The 22,337-nt window shown below is 43.6% G+C and overlaps 1 protein-coding gene across 2 annotated transcripts in view; it reads right to left on the bottom strand.

Moving 5' to 3' along the window:
* Positions 1–15,111: 15,111 nt before the first annotated feature.
* LOC129053371 (F-box-like/WD repeat-containing protein TBL1Y) overlaps positions 15,112–22,337 on the bottom strand; it is a 68,593-nt gene continuing 61,367 nt past the window's right edge. For both annotated transcript variants that reach the window (XM_054545399.2, XM_054545398.2), the window contains 2 exons: positions 20,092–20,193; positions 15,112–18,812 (listed from right to left, as the gene is read on the bottom strand). In XM_054545399.2, coding sequence (XP_054401374.1) covers positions 18,786–18,812; positions 20,092–20,193 — 129 coding nt within the window. In that variant the 3' untranslated portion in view covers positions 15,112–18,785. The remainder of the gene's footprint in view (positions 18,813–20,091; positions 20,194–22,337) is intronic.

Below are 22,337 nucleotides of genomic sequence, written 5' to 3'. Positions count from 1 at the left end.
GGAGCAGGTAATTGGAATGAGTCAGGGTGGAACAGGTAATTGCAATGAGTCAGGGTGGAGCAGGTGATTGAAATGAGTCAGAGTGGAGCAAATAATCGACAAAGGTGGCTTTATGAGGAAGTTAAGTTTAAAAATAGAAGACAAAGAATTGAACCTACTGACATATTGATTCCTTGAAAAGAAATTTAGAACTTGTATCTAACAATCCCTCCTTTTGCATTTCCTTACAGCTCTTTCTTTTCAAACTTTTTAACATGTCTTGGCTTAGTTGTTTTGCTTGGTTTTTCAAAAGAAGAAGCCTCTCTGGATAAGGTGGAGGATAGTTAAGGGAGGTTTTAGTAAGTGCTGAGCCTCTGCACCAATCCACAGATGCATGATATGACACAGTACCCGACAAGAATAAGTATACCATTACAGTTGTGAGGGAAGTAAGAGTTAAGGCTATTATCTTTTTCCATGTACCAAACCACTTTTCTAGTCATTCTGTAAAGGGGTCATTTACCCCTGAGTTTTTGGCAAACACATTGGACAGAGAAGTTAGACCTTGCAATGCCTTTGTTATACTTCCATGAGGGACCATGTTGTTTGGGATGAAGGTGCAACATTGAGTTTTAATCACGATGAAAACTCCTCCTCTTCCTGCTAATGTCATGTCTAAGGCTATCCTATTATCCCAAGCCATCTGGCTAGTACCCCTTAATTGCTGAGTTATTCCCTTAACAGCATCTCTACTGTAGTCAGTAAATCGCTGTTGGTTTGTAGTAGATGTAGTCTATTCAATCTACATTTTTATTAATTGTCACTTACCAAAATATTGACTTAAATCCTGCAGCTATTTGATTTCAGGCTTTAAATTGATCTGGTGTTCCCTGTGGGACCCTAATTGTGTCTAAATAGATGTGAGAGTCGGAAGACCCATAAGGGGCTTCTCTCACTTTACAGTGTCTTATTTTTCCTCCCTCTGATTGATGAAATGCCAGGGTGAAAGGGATAGCCAACTGGACTAAAGCACAAGTGCCACTCTAGTTATTTGGCAGAATTCCAGTAAAAATCCACCACAATATCACCACACATCCGCTCAGGGATGAACAAGGGCTGACTGATAAGCTCTTGAAAATTCTTAAGCTTACTGCATCCCTTCAGGTCTCCAAGTAACATGAGGTTTCCTCCCTGTCTGAAAGACACAAAATGAACTTAATATTGGGAGATGGAGGCTGGATGGCTCTTGGGGGCTGACCTGCAGGGTGCCAGACTTCAGGATATAGCAGAGAGAGAGCTTGGCATGACTTATTACTCCAGGCTGTAGAATCTAGGAAAAGAGCCACCATACAGCCCACACCCAGTCGACTGGAGGACCACCCTAGTGGAAAGGGGACAATCTGGGCCTCTGGCCTGCCACGCACACAAGCATAACAATTGCTTTTGTTTAACATGCGGAAGGAATATTGGATCCATCCCAACCAGGCATTTGCATCTTGGTATCCTGTTTTAATTGCCAAAGTTTGTTTTAAGTCTTTAAATTTTATGATCGCTATCTTGGTCTTGTCATTAGATGGAGGAGGAGCAATTTTTCTATCATGAGAGGTTTTGGAAGAAGGCTTAGAGAAAGGTGCAGGCGGTGGGGGATCAAAGAAACACATTTCAAAGAATCTAACATGATCTGCCCTTGGAATCTCAGCCCCACACCATAAAACTGGCTTAAAGAAGGGAACCGGTTTTGGAATGGGGAAGAACTTTGAGGGTTTGAAATAATAACCTGTATAGAATTACACTAGTTTAGCTGACAGTTAGCAGGCAGGGCTGTCCCTCTAGTAAAATGAATGTATGGTTTTAGGAAATTACGAAAACCAGTTGGGGCCGTCCATTTTTGCTCTTTAGTGGTCCACAGAACATTGTACCAACTATGGCATAAAAGCTCTACATCGGGGAGCAAGACTCCTGGTTGACACTGGGGTCTTTATCGAAATCTCCCTGGATTAAATGGTCCCAATTCACTAATGTCCAGTCTGAGGAGAGTCAGGAGGGACAGAGGTACTTTTCTGAAGTAGAGAGCTGTCTCTGACTTGGCAAGTCACCAAGGGTATAACAAGGCAAGCATTAAATGCAATAGTTTGAGGTGAAATTGACTAGGTTATGTTAATAACTAGGTCAGCAATAGAGCAAAGAAAGAAGAAAGAGAAATAGAATAGATGAAAGGGTTAAATTTTTCTTAGCTTTAGTTTGGTAGGGTTTTCCCCTGGGACTATGGCCCATGACTCTGGAAGGGGTGGCGATTTCTTGACTCAGGTGTGATGAATCCATCCCCTTCCTGTGTATGAACAGCAGTCTTGGTAGTTAGCAGCACAAAGTAGGTTCCTTCCCAGGCTGGCTCGAGTTTTCCTTCTTTCCACCCTTTGATGAGAATGTGATCCTCAGGCTGGTGCTGGTTTACTGGAAATTCTAGGGGTGGTACCTGTGCTAAAAGACTTTAGTTTTCAGGGAAAGGAAAGTGGAAGATAAACTAAGTATGTAATTTCTAAGAAATTTACCTTTTGTTTTAAATATGGGGACATCAGCAGTGGGCTTTATAGTCCTTGGTGCCTTCTTAGTGAGAAATGTCCTTTAGCACCTATTTTTATCCTACCCCTTTACCTTTCAGTTCTGTCTTCCTCCGTGCCATTTTGTTTCTCTCCTACATTAAGCATTTCACAGCTAATGATTGTTACCTTGGTAATGTTAAATATAAATTCTAAGTTCTAATTTTATCTTCAAAGAATTAATATGTCAATGTGTTTAATTCTTTGCCTTCTACTTTTAAACTTAACTTCCATGTAATGCAACCTTTTCCAATTACCTGCTCCACCCTGACTCATTCTCCACCTTGACTCATTATGATTACCTACTCCACCTGATTCATTCCAATTCATTCTCCACCCTGACTCATTTCATAGCCATTTTCCCCGCCAAACCACTCATCCCATCAGTCTCTTTAAATTAGTCAATCAGAATTAATTTAACCTGTGCGGTCTAACCCTAGCCAATAGGGGAACGACACAGCAGGAGGGGCCATGTGCGTCAGGAATAAGAATACTTTCCCCTCCCTTGTCCAGGTGTGTGCTCACCATTGCTCCATCTGTAAGGGCGCACCCTTCTATAGAAGTACCTTGCCTTGCTGAGAATTCAAATGAAAATTTTATATTTGAGTGCTATTTCTTTTGCAGCACTGAAACTTTATTTATATAACAATAACATGTTCGTGAGGCCCTCCAGCACATTCTGGGGTGACCAGTGACTCCTATGAGCCATCAGTAGAAATCATTGTCCTTTTCCCTGACAAGAATCTCTGAAACTATTATTATCAATAACCATGAGAATACATTTTCTCTGAAATACATAGCTGGTATATTTTGGGTTGTTCAAGCCCAGTGACTGTATCTTATTCATGTTGTTTCCCAAAGCCATGTAGTAACCCCTCAAAACCTAACTACTTAATGGAGTGCCTTTGTTTTTTCACTGAGACCCAGTGGAGGGAATCCACCATCCCAGTGTCATTTCCTTTTCCACCTTTTCCCAGCAGGAACCTTTAAAACCTCCCTCCATTGGAACACCTTAGAGGACATCACATTTCTGAGACAAACATAATTGATCTCCCTTACTATCCTGCAATTAACTGCTTGTTCCAGACATGACAAATGATTCTCATATCCTTTGAGTAGTCAGAAGCAGATTTATGCATTTCCCTTTCTGTTTTCATCCTCTTATCTTGGCTTCCAGACAATTGGTCAAAGCTTTGTTTTTGAGAAGAATGATTTGGTTTTCCTCTCTCAGGTGTAAGCTGGGCCTGGACCACTCCATCCCCCACTGTGTCACCATGTACCTGCCCTTGCTGCTGGTCCTCATGGTCAACCCCATCCTGGTCAGAAGGACAGTGATTGCAAGTAAATAGTAGGGAGGCTGTCTGGGTACACAGCCACTGGGAGTGGCTATGCCTTGGGCTCAGACAGTGACACATCCTCCTGGAATTATCTGAAACAGTTGACTTCATTTGTCGTCCTTCAGAGACATCAACAGAATGCAGCTGCAGAAAGCAAGCAGGTTCAATAAATAAAATGTAAATGTGCAGCCCTCTGCCAGCACAAGTTCTGTGCCATTGTTTGTTAGCTCAGCACCAGGACTAAGTGACTTTTCATTTCAATGCTGGGACCCTCCTGGGTTTGCTGCAGGACTGCCATTGGAGCTCTGCGGAGGTGTGTGAGGAACAGGAGAGGAGAGAAAAGAGGGAAGGGACTGAGTGAAGACTGAGGAGGCTCTAGTCCATAATGCATTTAGCTGATGTCTTTTCTCAGGAAAGAAAACAGGAAGTGGAGCATAGGAAATAAGTCAAGGGCAATGGTTAGAAAAGGATAAGAGGAATGGAGTCCTTGACAACATGCTTGGAAAAGCCTTCCGGGCTGTGGCTGGGGATCTGCAGTCCAGCCCCTACTTCTTCCTCTAGGAAATGTGTCCTGTAGTAAGCCACCCACCTCCTCATGTTAGCAGTGGTGAATCCACACAGGTCTGAAGGATCCTCACTTCTTGCCTCCTGAGAGCAAAGAATTCTGCTGAGAGGCATAAGGGAGAGTGACAGACTGAGGCATGTTTCAGAGCAAGAGGGAAAGTTTATTAAAAAGCTTTAGAAGAGGAATGGAAGGGAGTAAAGTACACTTGGAAGAGGACCAAGCAGGCAACTTGAGAGCCAAGTACACTGTTTAGCCCTTGATGTCGGGTCTTATATGTTGCCATGGTTTCTGGGGTCTTGCATCCCTTCTTCCATGATTATTCTCTTGGGGCAGGCTGTCTGCATGCATAGTGGCCTGCTACTATTTGGGAGGGGCCACATGTGCGGTGTTTCCTGGAGTTTTGTGCATGCTCACCAGCTGAGTGTTCCTAGAGGAAAGTCGTATGCCAGAAAGATTCTTCCGTCTTGCCTCATAATGTGCATACTTCAGCCCACTTTCCCAACCCCTGAGATTTTATGGGGAAGCTGCTGATCAACAGTTTCCAGTGTTTCTATCTATTTGGAGACTGCCTTCTGTTGGTAGCAGCTGCAACCAATAATTATTTTACAGAGACAGTTTACCAACCACTTGAGAATCACTTGATGGTCGCCTCACATTCCTGGGGACAGAGACCTTTTCCTGTCATACTCATATGTGTCTGACAACCTACTATAACAATCAAGAGATGCCAAAAATCTCTGAGGGGTATTGGAATTAGAAGAAGAAAGCTTGCTTTAACTGAGAAGTCCTTTAAGTATCATCTGTTGACTGTAGAACTTTTTTTTTTTCTTTTTCCTTTCAAAACAGCATCTCACTCTGTTGTCCAGGCTGGAACGCAGTGGCACAATCATAGCTCATTGCAGCCTCCACCTCCTGGGCCCAGCTCATGCTCCCATCTCAGCCTCCCAAGTAGCTGAGATTACAGGCATGTACCACCACACCTGGCTAAGTTTTGTATATACTTTTTTTGTAGACACAGGCTCTTGCCATGTTTCTTAGGCTAGTTTCAAACTCACAGGTTCAAGCGAGCCTCCCACCTTGACCTCCCAAAGTGCTGGGATTATAGGCTTGAGTCACTGTGCCAGGCCTGATTGTACAAGTTTTTAAAAACATTGTTTTATCCAGGGGTCATGACTCATGCCTGTAATCCCAGCACTTTTGGGAGGCCAAAATGGGTGGATCACACGACACTAGGAGTTTGAGACCAGCCTGGACAACATGGTACAACTCTGTCTCTACTAAAAACACAAAAATTAGCCAGGCCTGGAGGTGCATGTTTGTAATCTCAGCTACTTGGGAGGCTGACTCACAACAATTGCTTGAACCGTAGAGGCAGAGGTTGCAGTCAGTAAAGAAGCCAAGACTGTGCCACTGCACTTCAGCCTGGGCAACAGAGTGAGACCCTGTGTAACAACAACAACAACAAAAATTGTTAAAAGTACCCTATCACTAGTCCTAAAAAATTACTGTGTTTCTTTGGACTAACCTTGTACATACATTTAAATATAGTATAGTAAATATAGCTGTTTTTTAAAACAAAATCTCAGTTATTCAAACTCATCAAATAAAATGAAATGACTTATATATGCTAAGTGTTAACAGTGGTTGTCCCTGGGTGGAGGGACCATGAGTCATTCCTACTTCTCTAAAGTTTTTTATATTTCCTAACTTTTCTATAAGGCAAAATTATTTTCCATATTTTAACAAGTATGAATTATTTTTATAATAGAGAAAATGAAACTTTAACAATATAATTTCTGGACTAGAAAATTCAAATAATAAATACTTTTAAAAAATAATAAAAAGAGCCACCGTATGATACCCCAGCCCAGAGTCTGTTTGAAAAGAACTGCAGAAATCACACACAAGTTCGCTTGAATCCACGATGTCCTCATAAACAGTGGGTGACCTGGTGAGAATCAAGTCTTTTTTTTTTTGAGACGGAGTCTCACTCTGTCACCCAGGCTGGAATGCAGTGTCACGATCTTGGCTGAGTGCAAGCTCCGCCTCCTGGGTTCACACCATTCTCCTGCCTCAGCCTCCTGAGTAGCTGGGACTACAGGCGCCCGCCACCATGCCTGGCTAATTTTTTGTATTTTTAGTAGAGACGGGGTTTCACCGTGTTAGCCAGCATGGTCTCAATCTCCTGACCTCATGATCCTCCTGCCTCGGCCTCCCAAAGTGCTGGGATTACAGGCGCAAACCACCGTGCCCAGCCAGAATCAAATCTTTTTGATGTGCCACCAGCCCCTTCTAGCAGGAATGTTGCTGCAGAACTGCAAGGCTTCTTTAGAAGTTTTCCCAGCTGGTGTCTCGGCTCCAGGAAAGGCAGGTTTGCCACACTAACAAAACCAGCTCTCCACCATCCTTGTCAGCCACCCAGACTCTCCTCAAAATCTGGCTGTGTCATCCATGGCCATTCCTCCCCCATCATTGAATCCCTTTAGCTGCTGTTTGAGCAGCTCATCACACTTGCTCTGAGTAATTCAGACCAAGATTCCAGATTCACCTTTATCCAACTCTGGGAGGAAGATCTGAGTGCCATGTTCTCCCACAGCCCAGAGTGCATGCGTGTGTTTCAAAGAGACACAACAGTATTGCAGTTGCCTTTTTTTTGAGGCAGGATCTCACAGTTGCCCAGGCTGGAGTGAAGTGGTGTGATTATGGTTCATTGCAGTCTTGAACTCCTAGGTTCAAGCAATCCTTCCACTTCAGCTTGCCAAGTTGCCGGGACCACAGGTGTACACAGCTACAACTGGCTTGTTTTAAAATTTTTTTCATAGAGATGGGGTCTTTCTGTATTTCCCAGGCTGGTCTTGCATTTCTGGGCTCAAGCGATCTTCCTGTCTCCACCTCCTAAAGCACTAGTTACAGGTGTGAACCACACTTGCCTTCTTGGTAAAAGGCAATATTGTTATTGCCTTAAAGTGTCAGGACCAAGCCTGCCTCAGGCTTTCTTAGTTCTTTCGAACCATATCTCTTGTAGTGCCACAATTTCTGACTGCCTCTTTTCCATATAACTCCCATGTTCTTTTTTTCCCCTAAACTCTGCATGTATCTCTTTTAAAATTGTGCTTGTTCCTGCCCCTCTTTGTACTCATATCTTAATGAGTACTCCAGGGTAGTAGTGCTGCATCCCATTGCTGTCAGGCACTTAACATGACTGTACTGACCCATTCCCCATGTTGATTGAGCACCCTCTATGTGCCAGGTGTTATCTGGGGCATCCGGTACAGTATGGTGACTACGACACATTCCCTGTCCACTGAGACTCTCCACTGTAGTGGCACAGACAGAGAATGAAAAACACAAATAGTGATATGATATTCCATCCAGGTAGTGGGAAATGCCATGAAGAAAAATCAGGGACGGTTGGGAGCATGGTTTTAGAGAAGGTGTCCCAGAGCATGAGGTAACATTAGAATTGAGACCCGAATGAAGTGTAGGAGCCACAAGAAAATCAGAAGAGCCTTACAGACAGAAAAATAGAGTTGCAGAGGCCCAGTGGCAGGACCAAGCCTGGAGTGGGAGGGAGAAGAGCAGTGTGCCTAAGGGTGTGAGGAAACCTAGAGGGACTCATAGGAGGTTGTGATTGTCAGGAAGGCCCAAGGGTGGAGGGCTTTGGAGGCTCTTTGTAGGCTTTTTGGAGTAATTTGCCCTGTCTGTGGTTGGAAAGGCCACCCTCCTTCATGTGTTCCACCTCTGTATTCGCCATACACAGCTTGCAACCTGGGATGGAGCCAGTATTCTAGTATATTTGGGGATTGCAAGAATAATTCTGATAGTGGTTTCAAAGGGTCTACCAGAAAGAAGATGTATTGCTGGAATGATGACCAATGCCCAAGATTATTCTTTTGATGGGATTCATATTAGCTCTCACACTGCTGACTGATGCTCACATTTTTTTCCTTTTGTTCTCTATCCTTTTTAAACCATGTCATATTCTGGAAGAACAACATGGGGAAATTGATTAATAAACAAAACAGGAACCAAAGGAAAATGATAATGAAATAGAAAGCCAGCTAGAGTTAGCCCCAGATAACTATTTGAAATGGATTGGTAGTTTGGCTTTGAGCTTCTTAGCAGGGGAGTAAAGAGAAAAATGTGAACAGTTAACAAGAATCTTAATTATTTTCAAGAAAATACTGCATGTGGGAGCAAAACCATCCTGAAATCCACACCTGATAAAAATGTCTCATGAAGGAAATGCTGAGCACATTTGGACAAATACATTCCTGTATTTACAAAAATATTGTCACTTTATCATCTTATGTAGGGTCATGATCAGAATGAGCTCAATTTGGCAAAGGGTTACCAGGCATGTAGTAGTGTGTATTTAATTGAGGCTGGATGTGTATCCAAGTTGGGCCTTGAGATGACAGTTTTCCATGAGTAGACTTAGATGCTGATAGGAGGAGCTGCTTGGGAGGAGCTGCTTGCTATAAACATGTGCCGTTGCCCATGAAAAGACATTGGGATGTGGTGCAGTTTTTCACAGTTGTGGTATCCCTCCCTTCTGGCACTTCCTGGAGTTGAGTGTAGGTAGCCAGCCAACCATAGGGTCCCTGTTGCCTGAGTTACCATCCCTAGTAGAAGCTGCACCAGCTGTCACAATAGTGCTCTCTGCTCCTAAATTAGAGAGCACATGTCCTGGGTCTGTGAAACTTTCCTAAACCAACAGTTTTGTTGCCTGCACGTCTGTGCCACAATCAGCCATTAAGTGGCCTAGACAATTCTGTAGGACTTGTTTCATCTGTTGTAATGATTTAATAAAATGTAAATGGAAAGATGGTGTAGGTTTTTTTTTTTCTCATAGATGAAATGAATGCTGCGATTTTGACCAAAGTTGGCACATGAAAAACTCAGTGCAGTGAGTACTGAGAGCATTTTCTGAAGCTGAGGACAAACTGGCAAAGACATGGACACTCACAATTTTTGTTTTTTCCTCTTCAGGTTCTGATGTCAAAAAACATTTGAAATCCATACTGCAAGTGAATCCTGCAACAAAAATAAGGGTGACCCTGCTTGCCAAACCCACAGAAACCCGTGACGTGGATGTGCCAAGGGTCCAACCCCCGTATTCCTCAGACTCTTCTATTGTCATTCTTCAGAACTTTGTCCTCATTTTTTCACCACTGCACTGCCAAAGTGTAGCAGCCCCCAGACCTTGCCCTCTTCACCAGTCATGTTCTTCTCAAAGAGCTTTTAGGATAAATGTTTCATGCACATGCATGTGGTAATGGAAGAGCCCCCTCCAGACCACTCTGCTGCTTCTCTAGCCTATTAGTTGTCACTAGGAAGTTTTCTGAGGCTGGCTATAAAGCTAAGTGTAAGATCCATGTCCTTGGGAAAGTAGTTAAATAAAATAAGGTAATTGTGACTGAGCTCTCGGCCTCACTTGAATGCTTTCTTAACAACACTTGTAGCCAAAGAAAATACATGCATAGCTTAATACTAAGGATGAGTTTTGAGAAGTGTGTCGTTATGCGATATATAATGTTGTATGATACCACACAGTGTACTTACACAAACCTAGATGGCACAGCCTACAACACAACTTGGCTAGATAGTAGTGCCTATTGCTCCTAGGCTGCAAACCTGACTGTACCGAATGAAACATCTGACTGTACCGAATACTGTCAGCAACTGTAACACAATGGTATTTGTATATTGAAACATAGGAAAAGTGCAGTAAACATGTGTTTTCTAGAGCAGATGCCCTTGACTAAGCTTACTGATGTCGCCAAACAGCAGCAAGGTAGAGAAGCAGCAGGATAAATAGGGAACCAGGGCCCCAGTGGAGCAACAGCACAGCCTGGCCTGCTAACACCCACTAGAGGGCAAAGAAGGGAGAGTGTTTTTGTTTTTTTTTTTTTGAGACAAGATCTTGCTTCATTGCCCAGGCTGGAGTGCAGTGGTGAGATCTTGGCTCACTGCAACTTCTGCTTCCCAGTTTCAAGCTATTCACCTGCCTCAACCTCCCAAGTAGCTGGGACTACAGGCATACACCACCATGCCTAGCCACTTTTTGTATGTTTAGTACAGATGAGTTTTTGCCATGTTGGTCAGGCTGGTCTCAAACTTCTGATCTCAGGTGATCTGCCCACCTTGACCTCCCAAAGTGCTGGGATTACATGCATAAGCCACCATGCTCAGCTGGGAGTGTATCTTTCATCATGAATTTAGCCTTTTGGTCCCAATGCTGTCCTGAATAACAGCATAGTCTAACTGGAACCTGATTAATGCCCAGAAAATTGCCTGTGTTCTCATTTTTCCATCAGTTAAGGAAAGGAACTTCAGAAAGTCCATTAAAAAAATAGAATAAAAATGGAAATAAAAAATAGAAACTTCATTTCTCAACATAAGCTCATCAAGTTCAACACATTTTGTAAACAATGACAGCAGCCATTTAATCCAGCCCTAAAGAACTGAAGGTCCTGGGCACTTAACCATGTCAATGCAGTCTTTTCTACACTAACAACTGAAAAAAAAACACACAAAAAAGACGCCCCTTAAAGATTAAGAAACAAAAGAAGTCAGAAGGAGCCAAATCAGGACTGTAAGGTGGATGCCTAATGATTTCCCATGGAAACTTTTGCAAGACTGCCCTTGTTTGATAAGATTAATGAGCAGGAACATTGCTGTGCTGGAAAAGGACCCCCTGGTGAAACTTCTCCTGGGCATTTTTCTGCTAAAGCTTTCACTGTCTCAAAACCGTTTTCATATAAGCAGATGCTATCATTCTTTGGCCCTCCAGAAAATCAGCAAGTAGAATGCTTTATGCATGAAAAAAAAAAAAAAAGAAAAGAAAGAAAGAAAACTGTTATGATGACCTACTGACCACTCTGCTTATGCTTTCACTTGGTAGCCATTGCTTTGATTGTGCTTTGCCTTCAGGATTGTATTGATAAAGCTGTGTTTGGTCTCCTGTTACAATTCTTTGTAGAAAGCCCTCATCCCACTTGTTTAAAACTTCCACTGAAAGCTTAACTCTTGTCTGCAGCTAATGTGGGCACAACAGTTTTGGAACCTGAGTGTAAAGTTTGCTCAACTTGAATGTTACAGTCAGATTGTGTAAGTAGAACCAGTTGAGATGTCTGTGGTGCTGGCTGTTGTTTCTGCTGTTAATCACTGGTCCTCATCAATTAGGGCACGAACAAGAATTTGTTTCTTACAAATTGATGTGCATGCTCTGCCACTGCAGGCTTCATCTTCAATATCATCTTATTCCTTCTTAAAACAAGTTACCCATTTGTAAACTGCTTATCTCTTTGGGACACTGTGCTCATGAACTTTTTATAAAACATCAATGATTTCACAATTCCTTCCCCCAGACTTCACCATAAATTTGTAGTTATTGTTTCAATTTTAACAACATGTTGCTCTGCTTTAATCAAATTGATGTCTCACACTTTTTAGTGCTTCAAACTAGATACTATTCAAACATGTTGTAACAAGTTAGCATGAGCTTATTTTGATGCAAAAATTGTTGTGAAATCCACTGCTTTTTCATAATATGTATTTTTCGAACTTTTTGAAGTTCCCTTGTGTGTATGTGTAGTATTGTTTTACATTTTACAGAAATGTTGCAATATGCATGGGATTATAAACCACCAGTAGATATACAGAAAAGCAAGACACAATATTTTCTCAGGATACTGCAGACAGCTCTGCCATGTGACACCTCCCTTTGTATAAGGAATATAGAGCGCAGGAAGGTTCTTCATGTGTACTTCTGGAGTCACAGGGTTGCAGATGGATTCTGAGCACACCATAAAGTTAGTGCCTGCCCAGGGCTGCACCGACTCTCTTGATAACTGTTCCTTCACCCTCCTAAGGGTTAGCCTGGGCTAGACCTCACACACCTTGATCAAAGGTATCAAGGAAATGTGAACAAGTTTTAGATTTTCTAGGGAAATGTGCATCCTTCATTTCAGTAGTGGCATTCTGTCTCCACTCCCCTGATTTCCCAACATCAGAAGCCCTTCCTCTATTTGGGGATATCTTCCTACCTGATGAGGCACAGCCCTATCCCCCAGTTCAAAAGCAAACAGGCTTTTATAGCCTCCCTGGCAGCTAGAGCAAGGCATGTGACCTGGCAGAGCCAATTAGGCACCTCTCTCAAGTTACCAGCTCACGTCCAAGGGAATGAGCTGCAGAAAAGAACTTCTGGGGAGGCCGTGGCAGCAGGCAACCCCACTCTGGGAGGCAGTGATGAGTGTGCCTCCAGAGCCAGTTCAGCCTTCAGGGTATGGGAAACACCCACTGCCATATCTGTCATCTTCATGAGCCCAGTGTTGCAGCCTGCTTTTGGCAGTTCCTGTCTGTGTGGCCTCTAAGCCTCACTCTCCAATTTCTCAAAGCTTGCCAGTATCAGGCCCATTTATCAGGCCAGAGTCGGATTTTGAAGCTCTCCAACAAGAATGCTGAGAACTGATTATTCAGCCAAGATAATGACTCCCAGTTGAGACACAAAGCATCACCAGCTGATACTCATGCATGTGGCTTTGGCCTGATGAGCAGAGCCAAGTGAGAGGGTGACTAGATGCCTTCCCATGATGACTTAACAAGAACTGGGCCAGGCCTAGGTACTGGGGATAGAAAAATGATCAACAGGATGCGTATTAGGGCAACATAGGAAATGAGGAGACAATTGGGCAAACACATGAAGAGATGAGATGATGGCCAGCCTTCGTTCTGAGTAACTTCCCTATAAGGCTGTTTGCTGCAGAGAATTTGGCTTGTTTTGTTATTACTGTTTTGAAGATGGCAAGTGCTCAAGTCATGTTTTGAAGATGGCAGGTGCTTGAGTACCTTGGGGGTGCTACAGGAATGATGGAGTGGAGAGAAAGTAATGGTGATGATGGCAGGAAAGTTCTTGAAGAGGTATGAGGGAACTGGAATGTACAGCAAGAAGTGTAGGTTGGCCTGTGAGAAGGAAGTGACAACAGAGGTGTAGCTTGGAGTGAAAAGATTGGGTGGAAAGATGACTGTTCAATCAGATGGATTGTATTTGATTTTAGTTTACTGCCTAGTTTATCTGCCTCAACATAAAAAAAGTGTTTTGCTTTGTTTGGCAGGATCTCACTCTGTCACTTAGGATTAAGGAAAGTGGTGGTCTTGCCATGGGTCACTGCAGGCAGCCTCAACCTCCTGGGCTTAATGATCCTCTCACCTCAGCCTCCCAAGCTGCTGAGATCACAGGCACTCGACACTATGCCCGACTAATTTTTTTGTAGAGATGTGGTCTCACTATGTTGCTTAGGCTAAAAAACTTTCTTATAGTCTACTTATTTCACCCCATTTCAAAGCGAGATTATCATCATCATCATGTGCAGATATTGTTACAGAAGAGTGCATACTTCCACCTGTTTACTTCCTGCAGTGTCTCTAAATAACTATCTTTTTCATGAGGATATAACTATTCCTAACAAAAGCCCAGTTCTGCAGAGAATTCACCTCACATTCTACCTGAAGTTTGCTCCTACAAATATCCTTCATTTCTGTCCCTGCTGTTCCCTCTCTCTATTCTCCAGAAGGGAACGATAACCTCTTCTTGCTTTGCTTACCATGCCTTGGATGAGACACTCCAGAGACAAAGAACCCAGACTGGAAAGAGTGTTTGTTAAGCAAACTGTTTCTTAGCTACCTATGACCTGGAAGCCCTCTCCCTGCTTCACCTGTGCTTCAAGTTGTCCTGCCTTTTCTGGACTGAACCAGTGTTCATCTTACACATGTTGGTTGATGTCTCATGTCTCCCTAGACTGTATAAAACCAAAGTGTGCTCTGATGACCTTGGACAAATGTCATCAGGACCTCCTGAGGCTGCCACAGGCGTGCATCCTCAACCTTGGCAAAATAAACTTTCGGAATTAAATGAGACTGAGGCCTGTCTCAGATATTTGGGTTCTCAGATCTTTCCCAGGGAATCACCCATAAAAGCCTCTGCACTCCCAGCCATTTGCTTTGTCCTTGTGTGGAACAAGCAAGATTAGAGGGAAATGATTGACTGTAACTCACCTGCACAGTGAAACCTTAGAGTAAGCCATGTTTTCGCCTCCTAGAATCTACTGCCTCCTTCATAGAATGCAGATGGCAATCAATATCCATTAATTAATTACATTATATAACAGCCACCTATTAAACTGGCATAAACATAGACATGCACAGAGCAAATGTCAGTAAATGTCTGCCACATGTTGGTCTGCACTGTGCAGACATCCATGTCCTAAGTTGCCCCATCCTGTAACTTTAGGTTCTTCAAATTACTCATGGCTAATTTGGGAACCCAACCAACCATCCCGCTGATGAGAGAACATTCATTTGCTTTAACTTTTCCCAATAGGCAGCCTGAAATAAAATAGTGAAAAGGAAACACACTAAAAAGCCTACCTTTCAGTCAGAGGCTGCTGTGAACACTACATCACCGCATTCCACCCCCTGCTCTCTATCTCACACAGCAATCCTGGATAGAGGTATGCAAAGTATTTCCTTCTGGAGAAAATACAGAAAGAACTCTGTCTTCAGTCACTGGTGTCAACGTGGGCCCAAGAGCTCCAGAGTGAGAGGAAGAAAGCACACTCACCAAGTTCTTCAGTATCAAAATAGAGCAATTTATTCATGATGCCAAATATGATCTGTTGATTCTATCTTGAAACAAATGAGCCACAGCACACAAGGTGATTTTTTTTTTCCCAAAGGGCATAAGGGTGAGGTGGTGGGGGGAATGAAATGGGTTGATGCCATCTGAACAGAATCTGAAAAATGTGGACAGAGAACATGTCCGGCTGTATATCTGACACACAATAAAAACTGCACAAGCCACAATGCAAAACTTCAGTGATTGCCAGGATGAACATTTCTGCATTTGACAAGAAAGATAAGATTGGTTTTTGTTAGATGATGGAAAAAAAGGTTAACAAACAGAAAATTAGTAACAAGCAGACCCTTACGTTTGACAAAGTGCCCTTCACTTGGCTCCATGACCTATTTCTTAAGAAGACAAAAGTCATGTCCTACATTGTTGTGAGGGGTCAGAGGGTTTCACCCTGTAATGTCCTACCCTTTTGGTCCCCCTTGGACAAGGTGTGTCATGTCTGCCTTCGAGGTCAAGTTTGGTCTCTATGACTTAGGCATTCCTCACTGTGTTTTAAGAGCTGTAAACAACATTGAATAATAGCATTCCGCTCAGGCCATTCCTTGGTTACAGGGATGGCCCTACTAACATTCCAGCAGCACACAGGGTGAGCAGTGATGTGCAAACTCTGGAGGCTCTGGAAACAGCTGTCCCTGGTGGTGTTCTGCTGAGAACTGGGATAGATGTGGGGGGTGCTAGCTGCATTCTCATGCTTGGTCCTGCCTGCAGCCACAGGAAGGACCTCTCTGGCGTCAGGCTAGAGAAGCCAGTGATGGAGCCTGGGGTCCAAGGCCTCCCAAACCAGGCTTCTACCTAACAATTCATCCAGACTAAAGGCAACCCTTGGAAGAGACCCTGGCTACTGACCTTCATGTGAAGATTGTCTAGTGAATTGCTTGCAACACATCCCACCATTACTATCCCACAGTTGTTTCTGGTTTGTCCTGATGACAGGCTGACTTCTGACAGCTGATGCTCTGCAGAGATGGATGTATTTTTATTTGGGAGGCGTAAATATGGTGTCATTTGGTCCTTAACAAACGATTCCCTAACCCCAATGAGTCCCCGGGAGGGGTAATCATCACCTCATCTGGGGATAATAACTCCTTCAAAGATGGGTGTGGTGAATCCCCTATATCACTGTGGCCTGCTTTGCTAACTGTTTTGGAAATACAGCCCAAATAAGATACTCACCTCGGAACCAGATATTTTGGTCTTCTGAGGCTTGAATAATTCACATATCCAAGCAAAAGCCAATCAATGACCTAGAATGATCAATGGACTCTGGCTTTCGCAGGGGTTGTGGCACATTTCAAGTTCCATAGGAAGCCCTGGCCCTTCACTGATTTCTGATTCTTGGCTCTGCAGATGGACACTGCCCTCACAATAAAACCCTGTCTCACTCCTGGAACACACACAGCAGACTGCAACACTGCCAGTGAAGCAGCAGCCCCCACAGGCCAGGCCAACTTCCTCAACCCTTCTGCCCACAGGAAAAAAAATGGGAGAAGAGGCCTTTGTCTTTGACAACTTTTCCCCCTTGCTAATTAAAAAAATAAGTCAATGTTGGGTTATGACAATAAGAGGACGAATGTCACCTGATCCTATGAAATGAAGCCCTTCAAGGAACACAATTTTTAATTTTCTTTAAAAAAAACAGTAAGAAGTTTCTTTAAAAAAAAAGAAAATATATATATATATATATTTGTCCTAATCTTCATGAGAGAAAGAAATTATAAAGATGGCAGAAATTATTAGTGTCATTCTAAGTCAATATTTCCCTTCCAGGACTAGAATCTTCCTTCCACATTCATTTTTCACATCATTAGGCCAAGTGACATGCAGGAGCCTCTGCAATGACTAGCCAAGCCAGCTCTTGGAGAAATGACCATCACCCATAACATGGCTGTGGCAAAGATGTAGCCAACAGGCCAAATCCAGCCAAGCTGTCAGTTTCTAGGGCTTCTGCAGTACCTTTTTTGTTCTGCCAATGCTTCCTTGAGGCTAGAGGGCATGTGGTCCTTCACTGCTTTCCTGACAGCTGCCAAAGTATGCACACACTGAAAGATGCAAGTTTCTTCTTCCAACTGCCATAGCTAGGACCTCCCTCACTGGCCACAGAACAATCTCACTACTGACCCCTAGGAGTAACCCTTGTCCACTTGGAGTTTTCTGACCACCTTTCCTGAGGCTGAGGGGAAAGCTAGGGACTCCTTCAAGCCCCAACTGTGGCTTCTTCAGTTCTTTTTAAAACATAAATCAAACAAAGCTCTCTCTGTCTGATGGCCATTTTAGGATTTTAAAATCGCTTTAACATGAAATTTTTTCCCAAAAATATTCCAGGCTCTTTTCTCTTATAAGTCATTCTTTTTCTTCTGTTAAAAAGTCCCCCATCCTACCTTCTACATAAAGCACTTATGCACCGACATGTCCTTGAGACCTAAGATCTGAAGCAACCATGAGAAATGTACAGAGGGAAGGAGGGAAGGGGGAGAGTGGGACAGGAAGAGAGAGAGAGAGCATGAGAGAGCAAGGGGAGGGCAGGATGGGAGAGGGCAGAAGGGGGAAAGCTGTCCATTGGAGATTTTGTCTTCCTGTCCATGTGGCTGCATCTCTTGAGGGTGCACTGAAAAACCAGACCTCATCGAAAGGTGGAAGGGGGGCAGGCAGCAACAGAGAAAAACGACAGGAAATGCAAAACAGTTTCCATCTCAGACATAAGAAAGCCCCAGATGACAGAATTCCAACTGATAGAAAAACCAGCCAACAAAGAAGATGCTGGAAAACAGAAAGTGTTGGGATTACAAACTTGCACATCTTATTGGTATACAAACTGGTCTTTGCACATCCTTTGTGACAGCAATGGCGCTGTCCAGATTGTTAAGGAAAACAAACCAGAAAACATCCCAAGGAAGAGGGCATTTTTTTTTTTTAATTCCCTGTTTGATCAGAAGCATTTGCTTCTCTGTTTTTGGCACAACTTTTAAAATTTCTTTCTGACCAGCCATCACAGAGCCTGTTCCGTCACCTCGAGCTGCTGACTTGCTGCTTCCTGGGCTAAATGTCCTCGGTGGAAACCATTCTTTCCCCCTTTGATAGGACTGTTCATTTGCTTCTGTTTTTGTTTGCTTTTTAAAACTTCTTGAGGCCAGGCACAGTGGCTTGCACCTGTAATCCCACACTTTGGCAGGCCAAGGCGGGTGGATCACCTGAGGTCAGGAGTTTGAGACCAGGCTAACCAACATGGTGAAACCCTGTCTCTACTACAAATACAAAATTAGCTGGGTGTCATGGCCGCATGCCTGTAATCCCAGCTACTTGGGAGGCTGAGGCAGGAGAATCACTTGAACCCAGGAGGTGGAAGATGCATTGAGCCGAGATCATACCACTGCACTCTAGCCTGGGCAACAAGAGCAAAACTCCATCTCAAAAAAAACCAACAAACTTCTTGATAAAGATTATGAAAAAATATACACTCCTGTGGCCTGGGACGAGTTGGTTTCAGAATATACTCTAACACAAGTCAAGTTCATACACTTTGGAGCTGATAGAATTGTGTTTGAACAGAGCTGCAACCCCATACATTCATGGCTGGTCATTAGAATTCTTTTCTTTTTTTCTATATTTTGTGTTTACTTTCGCAGATCCAGAACACACACCTGGAAGGAAAGACAAAGTACTTGTCATCTTCAGAGACAACCCAAAGATGCCTTTAGAGTGAGAGGTCAGCAAACTACGGCCCTCATGCCCAGTCTAGGTCTCCACCAATTTTTGAGTAAAGTTTCATTGGAACATCGTTATGAAGGATCAGAGAAGCTCTCATAACAGACTGGCATATGGACATTGGACCAACCAAACCCAAGCAAACAGCACATAGCAGAAAGGCCAGGTTAAGAACAATTCTAGGAATTAACACAGTGGGAGAGACCACTGGCAGGGGTCCCAAAACGGACACCTGCAACTGTAGGGCAGATGGAAACACAAGCCCAAATACATGATCTCTGACGATATTTGGGGGCTACACTGAGGCTTGGATGGTCAGCCAGACTGCTGTTGCCTCAGAGGTAAAAGCAATCTCAAGTCCAGGGGCAAATAAAAAATCCAGATGCCCCATGAGAGAAGAAGAGCGCCTAGGAGACCTGCAGGATGGCCACCAGAGGCCCAGACTTCTCAGCCTCAGCATGGATGAAAACTGGGACTACCTTGTGCACAGTAGGAGTTTTAGCAGCATCACTGAGCTCTGCCCACAGGATGCCAGTGGCATCCCCACTTAAGCAGTCATGTACCACATAATGACCATTCCATCAACATACCTCACAGAACGCGGTAGTCCCATAAGATTATTATATCATATTTCCGCTGAATGTTTTCTGTTCAGATAGGTCTAGATGCACAACTGCTTATCATTGCATTACAGTTGCCTACAGTATTCAGTACAGTCACCTGCTGTTCAGGTATGTAGCCTGGGAGCAATAGGCTTTACCGTACAACCTAAGTGTGTATAGATCTAATCATTTAGGATTGAGTCAGTTTACTCCGTGACGTTCAGACAAAGATAAAAGTGCCTAACGATGCATTTCTCAAAACACACTCCCATCATTATGCAACACACGACTACAGTGACAACCTAATATTCCTCCATATATTGTCTAATGTCCTCAGAGGTGCAGAATCACCTTGGTTGAGAACCACCAATTTAACTGAGAAATTGTTAATTAGAAGGACATTCTGGAAGGGACAAGGAGAAGGCCACCCCCAGATGGGATCCATCCTAAAAGCTTCCTTCAGCACTGGGCTAGACCCTTCAGGACATGAGCACCACACATGCCCCTCACTTAGGCATCAGCTGCCTGACTTCACTTAGGCATCAGCTGCCCAACTTCACTTATCCCCCTCCCCCGACACCCTGCTCCCTGGTAAACCAGAGGTGTTGCTTACAGAGCCATCAGATGCGCTGGTGCCCACTTTGTCTCCTCGGGCATTCCAGCACACCTCGAAGATACCGCCAGTGCCTTGGTAGCTGTGGATGAGACTTCCACTCTGCAAGGCAAGGTAACTGTTACTTATAGTGAGAGGGGCACCCACAACAGATGCAGGTGTGGAATGTGCACTTCTCCTGCCCCTAATATTTGATCATGAACATTTTCAAGCATGGTGAAATTTAAGGGATTTAACTAAGTGCGCTGGGGGATGCAGAAACGTGTCTTTTGGACTTCCCACCACAGGAAGTGAACCTGATTACTACTGCCCACAGAATCCACCACCATATTCGGATATTTGGGTGGATTCTGAGACTGTGCCTAGTGAGGACTGATGGAGGTGGGAGAACTCAACAGGTGTCTGGGAGTCATCTGTCGCCTAGGCTGGAGTGCAATGGCACAATCTCAGCTAACTGCAACTTCAACCTCCCAGGTTCAAGTGATTCTCCTGCCTCAGCCTCCCAAGTAGCTGGGATTACAAGCATGTGTGACCATGCCCAGTTAATTTTGTATTTTTAGTATAAATGAGGCTTCACCATGTTGGTCAAGCTGGTCTCGAACTCCCGACCTCAGGTGATCCACCCACCTCGGTCTCCGAAAGTGCTGGGATTACAGGTGTGAGATACCACACATGGCCAGCTCACAGACTTTGTACAGACCTGGAAGGCCAGGGGTCAGACTGACTTTATGGTCTGAGTTCTCCCTTCTCGTCTAGCTCTTCCCGTTTCCATCACAGCTGTTTCTCCCAATAAATCTCTTGCCCATCTAATCCTGTCTTGGTGTCTGAATGAATAAAATTGACCTGAATGAATAAAATTCACCTACCAGAAAGGGAATTGGCTGTAATTCATCATTAAATGTATTAACATGTTGGAAACTGAAATGTAATTTTTTTTATGTTTGAAAGAAAAATGCGTAACATACGTGTAATGGAAAGCATTCCAGACCTTTGGCTTCTGGTTTAAAAGAGCATTAACTTGACATATTCAAGAGGTGAGGAAAATAGAGGGCTTTGAAAGAGTCAAATAAGGCCAGGTATGGTGGCTCATGCCTGTAATCCCCAGCCCTTTGGGAGACTGAGACAGGAGGATTGCTTGAGCCCAAGAGCTCTAGACCAGCCTGGGAAACACGGTGAGACCGGTCTGTACAAAAATTAATTTTAAAAGTTTTTATAAAAAAGAAGAAAGGGTCATATAAGCCTTCACTCATGATTCACTAATGGTGACAGGCAGGATAAATCTAAAGACCGAGACCAGGAGGGCTGTCTCAAAACCACTGCTCCATTGGGCTCTTTAAAGGTAGTGTCTTATGAACTAAGAAAGGTGCACACCAACAGTATTATAGATAGATATTTTTATACTTACGGAACATTAAAGTGGGCTTTAAGATTTCTTTTAAGAGAAATGCTAAGCATTTCTTTTATTTGCAAGAAACAGCTGAAATGATTCAGTGAGTTCTTGATGATAAGCTCCTCCTGATCGTGTCATTTTTTTTTTTGATGATTCATATATTTTTACAGATCAACCCATTACTATTGCTAGCAAGGATTTCATGAACAGATACTCTTGCACACTAGTGCTGAGATGTGTGCTTCCCAGAGGGTTATCTAGGGCTGTGGGGCTGGGCTTGGCATTGGGTTGGCTCTACGCAGGGTCCACCACCTCCTTTCCTTCCTTGAGAGGATGTGGTTCACATGAAGTCCCTGGGAAGCCTGTGATCTCAGTGGACCCCTTGCCAGTGAACACGGCTCATCACCCATGAGTCCACAGGGGGAATGAACTTGAGGATGTAAATCCACCTGAATGTCAACCAAGCCAAAAACACCCAAAATGAAAATGCAGATGAATGGGGGAGGAGGAAGGCCATGTGATCCCTCCTAAGATTAAAGGGACCCCTTGGTTATTTTCAACAGCTCCTAGAGCATCATGACTTCTCTCTTGGAATAAAATGAAGTGCTGTACAGTCTTTTTCAAACTGCCCTATACAATCCTTTATGCACTGCAGTACTAGTTCCCATCCATTTCTACTCTTTTTAGTGGGATTCTCCTACCCTCAGGTGTGGCCCAAGATACCCACAGCAGCCCGCCACATTTACTCAAATCCTATGTCCTTTCAGTCCATGGTAAAAGGACAACCCAATATACACACCTTACTTACTCAAACAGAAACTACTTTCATTTGAAAAATCTAAGCGGCATGACAACA

The sequence above is a fragment of the Pongo abelii genome, chromosome Y (assembly GCF_028885655.2).
Source record: "Pongo abelii isolate AG06213 chromosome Y, NHGRI_mPonAbe1-v2.0_pri, whole genome shotgun sequence".
Classification (NCBI taxonomy): Eukaryota; Metazoa; Chordata; class Mammalia; order Primates; family Hominidae; genus Pongo; species Pongo abelii.
Note: the sequence above shows the minus strand (reverse complement) of the source record. Positions and strands in the feature narration are given on the sequence as shown.